Source organism: Otolemur garnettii, unplaced genomic scaffold, assembly GCF_000181295.1.
Source record: "Otolemur garnettii isolate 467f Iridium unplaced genomic scaffold, OtoGar3 scaffold00107, whole genome shotgun sequence".
NCBI lineage: Eukaryota > Metazoa > Chordata > Mammalia > Primates > Galagidae > Otolemur > Otolemur garnettii.
The window spans coordinates 5344697-5355305 of NW_003852502.1; the positions used below are offsets into that span (position 1 = coordinate 5344697).

A 10609-nucleotide genomic window follows, 5' to 3' on the forward strand; every position below is an offset into this window, starting at 1 on the left:
AAAGGCATGTCTATCTTTCTCACAGTCTAGAACTGAATTACCTGACCTCTCTGATCTCTGTCCCTTCTCCCATAAAAGGTCTATCACTAACATTGTATTCAGTGGGTCACCAATTCAATGAATATTTATTCTGCTGATCCCAGTACTCTTAAACTAAACTACTTCAGGTAAAAAAGAAAAAAATCAAAGATCTGTATGTTTTGGGGTTCCCTGAGAACCACAGTGATAACCTGTGAATGAAGATGTCTTCTTTTAAATATCCAATTAACAAAGCTCTACAAACAATAAATACTCATTATTATTCTTGCCTGTGGGTCTCTATTCCCCAAGCTTCCACGAACACCACTTAAGTTCTACTGAAGATGATCTTTTCTTGGTTGCTTGAAAAATAAAGGGATTCAATATGTTACTGGAAAGAATGACCTATAAAACTTAATAGAAGCAGAAGGTAGCAACAGAACATCCCGAGTGGGCCTGTGATTGCTTCCTCGTATAAGCATCTGAGAACATGCCATCTCCTCAACTTTACATCTAAGTAAACTCAGTATTCTCCCAACATACGTGGATTAGAGAATTTTCCTTTACTCAGTGAGTACCAACAGCTCATAGTACACACCAACACTGTGTTAGCACAATTCAGAGCCACATTATAATTAAATGTGAAAACCCTTTGTTCTATTACTTTTAATATTGTCCAAGTGCCCACCTTTGCCAAGCATACACTATGGAAGGGACTGGACAGGATGACTTAAACTTCTCATTAAAATGACTGATTAAAATATGAATTACTTTACTTTTTATTCCTACAGTGTTAACCCAGAATGTCTGAGTTTGCTTATGAACATGGTATAGCAGCTACACTGACATCTTTTAGAACACCATGTCTGCTATTTACCTTAAAAGAGTGACAGAATGCTAAGTTCCTCCAGCAAAGGGCATCTATGTGTATGCTCATCCCTGGTATCTAGGTTAACTCAAGTCTGTCAGAATTAGGGCAGCTCTCCCAATTCACAGAATTAACCCAGGAGACTATTTTAAATAGATAAGTTCTAGGACAAGTGTGTGACATAATTAGAAATAAAATGGCTTAAGATTAACTATAATTTTATTAACCATTGGAGTCAAAAACTAAGAGACTTATAACAATGTTTTGTTGTCATATAGTTCATGCAAATTCTTTACAATGTCAAGTTCTTTCATCTTAATAACTCTGATTAACTTCCCATCCAGTGCCTATAGACATATCTGAAAGATACAGAAAACTATTTCTGGAAACAGTACTAAAAGAACAAGCCATTAACAATCCATTTGGTTACTAAATTTTGTTTAATAACTTTTCTTGTTACTAAACCAAGATAAACAAAGTTTATCCTTCCCTATCCTATACAAATAAAAACACCAACTAAAGGCCAGAGATGGAAGAGAGAGAGCAGGTCTTTTATTTCAGTAACTAAACCTTCTGTCATCAATCAAAGGGCCCAGCGGTGGGTGCCTGTGGAGTAATACGTCCTCCAAAAGGTGATCACATTCACATTCTCAATTAATAGCGTTTTAATTTAACACAAGACAATCATTTGCACAGTATTATAATAAATAAATATTTCTGTATTAAGACACTCACTATGAGAGAAGCAATTCCGAAAACAGTGTCTGTGGCTCTCAAAAACTAACCTAATCAGCTGGGAAATATTTTCCGAACTGAGGTAATCTTTCTAGGAAAAAAAAAAAATTCACTGGAATTTCATTTCAAAGGTTAAGTTCTCTAAAAATTGGAGGAAATCATTTTCTAATTTTATTTGAGTATACAAACAAGACTCCTTAGGATTATGTCAACATAACTATTTGATGTATTTTATCTCTAAATTCCTAATACGAAAGTCATAAATATTAGGCTTCAAACTGATGATATTTGATCCAAACAACACACCAAGAAAACTTTTTAAAATTAATCAGTTACATAAAACAAGCAATTGCTAAACACAAGGGCTTCTGAATTACAAAGCATATGAACAGCCCTTTGATTACCAAAATCTCAAAGACCAAAAAGACACTAGGAATTAAAAAAAAAAAAAAAAAGAAATCTATTTGAAACATAATTCTATTTTAAATCATATTAAACAACTTGGACAAGATTCTGATACAAAAATCATAACTTGAGATGAAGCTGAAAGAATATCTGAATTCAGTCCAGTTTAAACCACAGTGCACCCCAAACCTATTTCCTTTTCTAAATTAAATAAAACGTATCTCAAAACCTTCAGGCATTTAAACAACCTGAATTCCCTTTATTTGTCCATGGAATATAAAAGGAATATTTAGATAGCATAAAACAAATCCATGCTGGATACGCTCGGTACCTCCTCTACCACAGATTCCATCAAATGGCTTAAGGCTCTTTCTAGAACTCTCCAACTTGGAAAGAATTGCTTCACTCAGAGTAAGACACACACTGCAAAGGAGGGAAAAAAATCAGAATTTCCACTTCTGATAGAAATTTCTATGAATTTCTGAAAAAAGTAAAGAAAGGACACCACTTTTCAGAACAAAGCATCAGTGTCTGAATCATTTTAAGGGCCCTAATTCTTGTAAGAAATCTCAGCTAAGGTCTCGTTACTCCAGTTTGATGGTACTAGGCCATATTTAAAAAGCAAGCATTTTGATTTTTTTTTAAAAATTCTCTTTTCCTAGAGAACAATTATGATAGATGTAAGGTAGTCTGTCGGCAAAGGCTAAGGAGATGTCAGAATCTGTCCAAGTGAAACGAGTATGAAGGTTTCGGAGTTACAGCTGGATAAGGGGAAAAGTTAAGTTTTAGGTTCCAAATTCACTGCCATAATAAACCTTCGACAAATTTACAAAAAGCCATGATTAACAAAATCTGGTCACTTTATAGAAGTAACTCTAACATGATCCCGGAGGGTTGAAGCCGTGGACGCCTCTACTTGAGCAGGCCCTGCAGCATGGCGGTGGCGTAGGTGGGCCGGGCCTGCCTGCTGTCGATGGCGCTCTGCAGGTACTGCAGGCCCCCGCAGCGCTCCCAGATCTCCTCGAACTGGCGGGGCAGGATCTCGGCGCCGCGCTTCCGAGTCAGGCCGGTCTCCTCCAGGTTCAGCTCACACATCTCCATGTCGTCCTTGCCTGCAACCACCGCATGGCAGAAAATTAACTTTGCTCTTTTCAGGACCATTTCCCATCAATTTTATTCCGCAAATACCTATCAATTCTCGTGAATTCGCGCACCTTCTAAGACCGCATTTTCTCCCAGTAAGATGGAAATCTGCTTAATCACCTCGCCACGAACAACTTAAAGTTGTCTCCCATCAAGGCAAGGACTCTTTGGAAATGTATAAACACTTCAGCTGATCAAACAAGGTGTTAGGGTTGGTAACGGCTGCATTTCCTCCAGCTATTACAGATCAGGGGATGTCAACAAGCCAGGGAAAGGTACTCGGGACACAGACAGCTTTCTGTGTGCTCCGCCGGACAGAGTTAATCCCAGCAATTTCATCTTGTAAGTCAGTTAATCCTCAATGAACTGAAAATGTGATTTAACTGCAAAAGTCCATACCTCAACCTTGAAATTGAATGAATTGTTGCATTAAATACAATCTTTCATCGCTTTATAAATGTTCTTCCACGGGACTCATACGCACCAGCCACAAGAAGGATGGGCGGCTTGTCGGGATGCAGCTCCATCTGCCGTGCGATCCAGGGCCCGTCGAAGTGCGCGTACCACCAGCCCTTCTTCTTACTCTGCGGGTCTTTGTACTGGTCAGCTGGGCGGATGAACGGGATGCGGAAGAAGCGCTGCTGCCGGTTCATCGCGATCTCCTGCTGCCTGGCAGGGAGCTGAGCCACTGGGTTCTGCTGAGCTATCGCACAAAACAAGGCAAGTCACACCAGCAGCTCGGGGGGAAAGGAAGATGCCTTTAATCTTAGCATGCACCAAAAAAATTTTATGTAAAGGGAGAAGAAAAGCTTCTAACAGTAAATTTAAAACAAGATATCAATATTGACTGCCTCTAAATGAATACAATTCAGAGTCCTAGTATTGTCATCCTCTAAAGACGTTCATTGGCACAGCACACACACCCACACCACCGCCGCCACCGCCACCACCACCACCAGCAACCACAAACCCCGGCAGATTCCCCAAAGGACTTTCTTAGTCACCTAAAATAAACTCATGAGGCAGGAAAGCAAACTAGTATTATTTACCAGTTTTACATTTTTCCTCCAAAGAGTTCAAATGAAGGGTGCACAATAACTTATGTTGAACTATTTCCAATGTAACAAAATAAACGGGATTTTAAAAAATCTAAGGAATAGACACTTGTCAATTTAACCTTAACTTCTACAAAAAGTAGAAGCCATGTAAAAACTTTGTTTTGCCAACCGATTTTAGATGTAAATGCCACAATAACACAGATACTAATAATATTTGGACAACCTCATGACCAAAAATCAAGCCTCCCCTCCCCCCCAAAACTGCCTACAACAGTAAGCATGAACTCTCCCTCCAAGTTATTTACTTACTCTGAAATCAGACTGCTCTTGGAATAAAATCCGATGAAGAAAGTGGAACGTCTGTAACATTTCACTCTCCTCACAACAGAAAAGAAAAACCCTTGCTTTTCTGCCAGTACCGGGCCCTGCACTGTTAGCCATCTGTCCTCCCTGGCTCAATTTTCATTACTGAACAATTAGGTTTTTATTTTATCTGCAAATGTAAATATTTCCCAGGGGCAATGACTTTACATATTTAGCAGCATAATTTTGGTTAGCCTGTTTAATATGCTTTAAACTCATAACTTTAAAAGTAGACCATTTTACTGCGACTCAATTAAGAATCTCACTAGGAAAATCTGTGCCTGAAGAAAAATATATGATATCTACGTCTGTGCAATAAAAGTCGGGAACAGCCACGTGACTTCGGTAATAATCTGCAAATACTGAAAGGATGAAAATATTCGTATCCTGTTTCACACTAAGAAACAGAAAAGGCTTTATAGAAGGCAAATTTGTTAGTTGTAAACCAAAGAAAGCAAACAGAGCATCTAGCAAAGCTACAAGATGCCTACAGGAGAGTTAGAGGCCCAGTTTCATCAGTGACTTTAGGAAGCTGCATCATCTTTGGCATGTGAACGGAGATGTGCTTACTTTTTCCTTTTGTTCCTGCTCTCCTCAAACTACTTATAGTTCTGAATTTCTACTTTAAGTTTTAAAAATTACCTATTTTGTGGAAAATACACTGACTTAAAACTAAAATATTTTAAAAGGGTTAAAAAGGAAAAAAAAAACCTTTCCTCCATCTTAAGTCGTGAATTGGAATTAATGTACTATTGATAGGAACTTTACTGTGATATTGGCAGTCATTCATTAACTAACTTACTTTATTCTTTTAAAAATATAGCCTTCATTACCTTAATACACTGGATAAAATTAAGAAGCAGAACAGAAAGTCTTTGACAGCTTTTCCTACTAACGGGAAAACTGGAATTTTGTTGGGGGAAGGCTACAAACTACCATCTATCTGGAAAGTACAAAGGCACAGATATTAAAAGCTCAACATTCGTCTTCTAACAAACTTTTTTTTCACATCTGATCACCTCATCTTTAAAAGTATAAACTAACTTTCCAATGTAGCTCTATAAATTATTAGTAGTACGTAAAAAAAAATCAGGTCCAACCAGTTGACAAATAAATATGACATGGTATCCAAATCATATTGCTCAATTGATTCTAGAAGAAATTTGCCGTACACTAAAGTGATGAAAAGCTTTTAAGTTATCAGAGAATGCACATCACAGGAAACTACAGAAATAACAGAATAATCTCCTCTTCCTGTTACAGGGGAGCATGATTAAACCTGTGCACATTATCAAACTCAAATCTCCTTAGACGGAAATGCACATACCATCCCAATGTTTGAAACCAGCACCTAGAAGTTAGTCTTTATTCTAAAAGAGCAGCTGCTATATTAAGATAGTTTTGCTACAATAAGATTTGCATATACTCCCAGTTTAAAACACTAGTTATTTTTTAAATGGAAATAATTTGATTAAAATATACTTCAGTTAGATTTTGTTTTGCCTATGTATTTTAGAATGATCCAAATAAAAGCATCAGCTCAAGTTAAAAGCCATCTTAGTGCAGACATGCAATTTTAATATAGCACAATTCTACTCAAAATTGTAGCAAAACAATTTTTGATAGGAGTTAGTGTTTTATAAGGTATTTTAACCCATCTTCCAGTTAGCTTATGAGTTACCACCATTGACTTACGTGAACTGTTCAAAAATGGTGCAAAATCTGTGGACAAATATTTTATATTGAAGAAAAGACAAAAATGCCAAAACTATTAAATGAGCATTTTTCTCATTTATAAAGCTTTCTTATCAATTGAGGTGGTGACTATCAAGTAAATATCCTATCTACAAGCCAAATACAGAATGAACTACAAGTAAGTGCTAGTGTCTGATTTTTTTAAGGAAAAAAAGGGCATTCTGATTATATCTTAGGAAATTCTGATTGAGGCATATATAAAAGAACCAAAATTTTAAAATATTACTTCGTTTATAATTTTGGAAGACAGTAATATCCAAACAAAAACCTCACAAGATGACTTCACAGATACTACAGCACCTTTTTCACATTACTAATACATTGCTGGAATTTTCCAGGAAAAAAATTAACCACAGAATAATAAATTAATCAGAAAATTGTATACATTAGAGAAAAGCACTGCTACTTTTTCATACACTCAGTATGTCTTACTTTCTTCAAACTGTCTAAATTTTAAACTTATGCCATTTTTTATTTTAGGAACCATAAAGTGAAACTATTTTCCAAAATCCTTGCTTTAAGCAATTAAACATTAATAAGTATTTGCTGGGTCATTTGCTACTGCCCCCAAAATTATTTCTGAGAACTCTCTTTCTGTTGCAAATGAGATGAGAGACAGGGTGCTCCCCAGGAAAAGGGTCTCAAGCTCACCATCAGAAAAATCTACCACACTTTGTCAGTGTTATTACTCTTGAAATCAACAATATCAAGTTACATTTTTGTTATTCATGAGTTGCCATCATTTTATTCTCTCAGATTAATGAATTCTAATCCTCCTAAACAACAGAGCATACGGCAGTTCCTTATAAAGAGTGGAAGTTTAGCTGCCCCGTTGGGAAACCCTCCGAGTGCAGAATTCTCTCCGCGAGCTATTAAGCGTCTCGGTGCCCTTCACCTTTCCTTTTAGCTACGTGTTCCTGTGTCAGAATTAATCTTACAGGAGAAAAAAAAAAAAGAAAAAAGAAAAAGGAAAGCAAGGTAAGTACTTTTCAGAGCAGAAGTTACACTTTATCCAGAAAACGGCTCATAATCCAGTTCCCCGAAATATATGTGGATTGTGTTCACATCAAATCCCTGTATTTGTTAATATTCACCTTAGGAAACTTTCCTAATCTGCTCTTTTGTTCTCTTGGATAGCCTACTGTGCATGGAAATAGCACTGAGCCAGCAAGGCGAGCCATGTGCACCCTTTTGGGCAAAGGTAGATGAGTAAGGTATCAAAGTTTGGTTTAAAAACACAAGAAACACCCAGAAGTGCATTAATGTACATAGTTACCATTCGATAAATAAATAAAAAAATAAACACAAGAAATATTTGTATATTTATGTAGATGTGTGTCAAATATTACAACATTAGTTTCTTTTTGTTTTGAGAAGTGCAATCACTCAGACATGTGAGTTTTAGAATACAACATAACGAAAGTCCATCAAGCTGAAGGTAGTGATTAGAACACTTACGGCTACGGCTAGAAAGAATAGTCCACTGCCATTTTTCAAACACAGGTAACTTGTGGTCAGAAGCTTAGTCAGGTAATGTGATCACACAGGTAATGCGATCACCCTGCTGTTTTTCAATTAAAGAGAAAAAGTTCTGAACCAGAGAAGAGCGTGGGACCCTACTGTTTAGAGTGGCTTCCCCTGCCATCTCTTAGCTACAAGCCATCCCTCACCGCCCTTCCTCAGTGTCATATTCTGACCGACAGCACCCCTGAGCCATCACTGGCACACCATCTCCCTTAGTAGTAGTAACAACACGGCCCTCGCTCCATCCACTCTGCCATGACTCAGAACCACTAAAATTCTACCATGGAACCGACTTTGCTTAAACATCGCTTTTATTTACTCAGAAGGTGGTGAAGGGGGCTAAATGTAACCAAAAACTCATTTTGGTTACATTTACATTTTGGTTTACATTTCTGGTAAGCAGAATTAAACTCAGAAACTGAAATGAAGTCCCAAGTAGAGCCTTAAAGATTAAAATTATAACACACGTGTCACAGGATGTACCTTCAGTTAATGTTAAAGCTCGTGTGTGTTTGTAACTACATCAATCCTACTCTGTTTTCTGATTTCAAAATATCAACTCAGCCATTTGTACAACAAAGTAACAATATCCATTTTTAGGATCCCAGTCAAAAAATAAAATAAAATCAGGGCAGAACTCTGGTCTGAACCAAGGTTAATATTTTTCACTCAGATTTTCACAGTATTGTAAAATAATGCTTGCAGTAAATATTCTCCTTTTTTTAAACAAAGGAATTAGAGTACTAATGGAGAACATCTGAACCAATTCCCTTCTTTTCCCAGGCAATAATCATATTCTGGGAGGAACAAGAAAGTACATAAACCTACAGGTTAAAAAAGATTTTTAAAAAATGAGCTATGTTAAATTAAAAAATAAGAATAAAAATTAAATATGATCCCTTATAGCAAGTATTAAAATACTCATTTTCATATGGAAAACCCATTTCACATGTAAAGTGAAAGATTCATGGGAATCTTTAAATTTTCACATGTAATCCTGATACACACAATCTCTTTACCATAGACAAGAAAATTCTCATCACCAGAATTCATTTTAAGAAGTCACTTTGTTAAGTCAATATGGCTTAACAAATATGACTTTAAAGATATATTTAATAGAAATGACGCTATAAAGATAGGCCACTGTGGCTGTAGGAGGGTCAAAGGATTACAGTTCTGCAGTAAGAGAAAATTTATATGGGACATTTTACTGAAATGCCTTATGGAGTTACACACATTTATATACATACACTTTGGAACGTTCAAAAATACAGATTTGTTTTTACCATAATCAGTAACAGACTTCGGAGCACGTTGCTCTGTTTCAGTATTTCTCTTCTTGTTCTTGGATTTCCAAGCATGATACACTTTTAGTCTCCTATGAAATTCTTCTCTGCAAGCTGCCAGGAGCTCAATATCTGTGGATTACATAGAAGGAGCCAAAAAAAAGAAAGGCAAGAAGAAGAAAAAGAATAATTAATATCCTCATTCATCCATCTAACATGATTACCTAACTATTCTGCAGTATAAACATATTTATATTTTTTAATTTTTAAATAGTACAAAATCAAAAGCAAGAGAATTATTCACAGGGATGAGCATTTTATGCTATCTTTCATATTCACAGAGCATTTTCTCATCACTGTTACGATCTATATCTACACAAGCACTCTGGACTAAAACAGGTTTTCTATACATGAAGAAACTGAATCAGAGAGGTTAAGTCACTTGTCCAAGAGCTCCAGTTGCGCAATCGGTAGTGCGTGGTCCTGATAAGTCACTTGCCCAAGGACACGTGCCTTGACAGTAAAATACAAAGTGACTGTGCGCAAACGCACACAGGTTTATAGGCAACACACTGTTACTGCTGATAATTACTCAGATAAACTCAGTACGGAGGAAAAGAACATAGTGAGATTCTGTACACCTATGATGCTTTTGTTCCCAGTCCTGGTGTCTAGAATTCAAACACTGTGATTTAAAGAAGAACATAACTATTTAGGATCCTTTGGATATAGTACTTTAGTTGAATTGTTCTGTTAGAAGAAAAATAGCTTTAAGTAGAAAACCCTCCATTGCTCTTTGTTACAGTGCAGGGATGGACTTAAAGATTCAGCTGTCTAGTTATGTAGGTATTACAGGTGGATCTAACGATTCAGCTATCCGGGTATTGTATTTAGGTATTACAGGTGGACCTAACGATTCAGCTATCCGGGTATGTAGGTATTACAGGTTGACCTAACGATTCAGCTATCTGGGTATGTAGGTATTACAGGTTGACCTAACGATTCAGCTATCCGGGTATGTAGGTATTACAGGTGGACCTAAAGATTCAGCTGTCCAGGTATGTAGCTATTACAGGTGGACCTAACGATTCAGCTGTCCAGGTATGTAGGTATTACAGGTGGACCTAAAGATTCAGCTATCCAGGTATGTAGGTATTACAGGTGGAACTAAAGATTCAGCTATCCGGGTATGTAGGTATTACAGGTGGAACTAAAGATTCAGCTGTCCAGGTATGTAGGTATTACAGGTGGACCTAAAGATTCAGCTATCCGGGTATGTAGGTATTACAGGTGGAACTAAAGATTCAGCTGTCCAGGTATGTAGCTATTACAGGTGGAGATTCAGCTGTCCAGGTATGTAGGTATTACAGGTGGACCTAACGATTCAGCTATCCAGGTATGTAGGTATTACGGGTGGACGTAACGATTCAGCTATCCAGGTATGTAGGTATTAC

At 36.9% G+C, this 10609-nt stretch overlaps 1 protein-coding gene across 5 annotated transcripts in view; it reads right to left on the reverse strand.

Moving 5' to 3' along the window:
- Window positions 1-6: 6 nt before the first annotated feature.
- MYO6 (myosin VI) overlaps window positions 7-10609 on the reverse strand; it is a 151377-nt gene continuing 140774 nt past the window's right edge. For 2 of the 5 annotated variants that reach the window (XM_023517268.1, XM_023517266.1), the window contains 4 exons: window positions 9156-9287; window positions 6286-6312; window positions 3654-3872; window positions 7-3138 (listed from right to left, as the gene is read on the reverse strand). In XM_023517268.1, coding sequence (XP_023373036.1) covers window positions 2939-3138; window positions 3654-3872; window positions 6286-6312; window positions 9156-9287 — 578 coding nt within the window. In that variant the 3' untranslated portion in view covers window positions 7-2938. The remainder of the gene's footprint in view (window positions 3139-3653; window positions 3873-6285; window positions 6313-9155; window positions 9288-10609) is intronic. The other 3 variants (XM_023517267.1, XM_012809530.2, XM_012809529.1) reach the window with 2 other exon arrangements.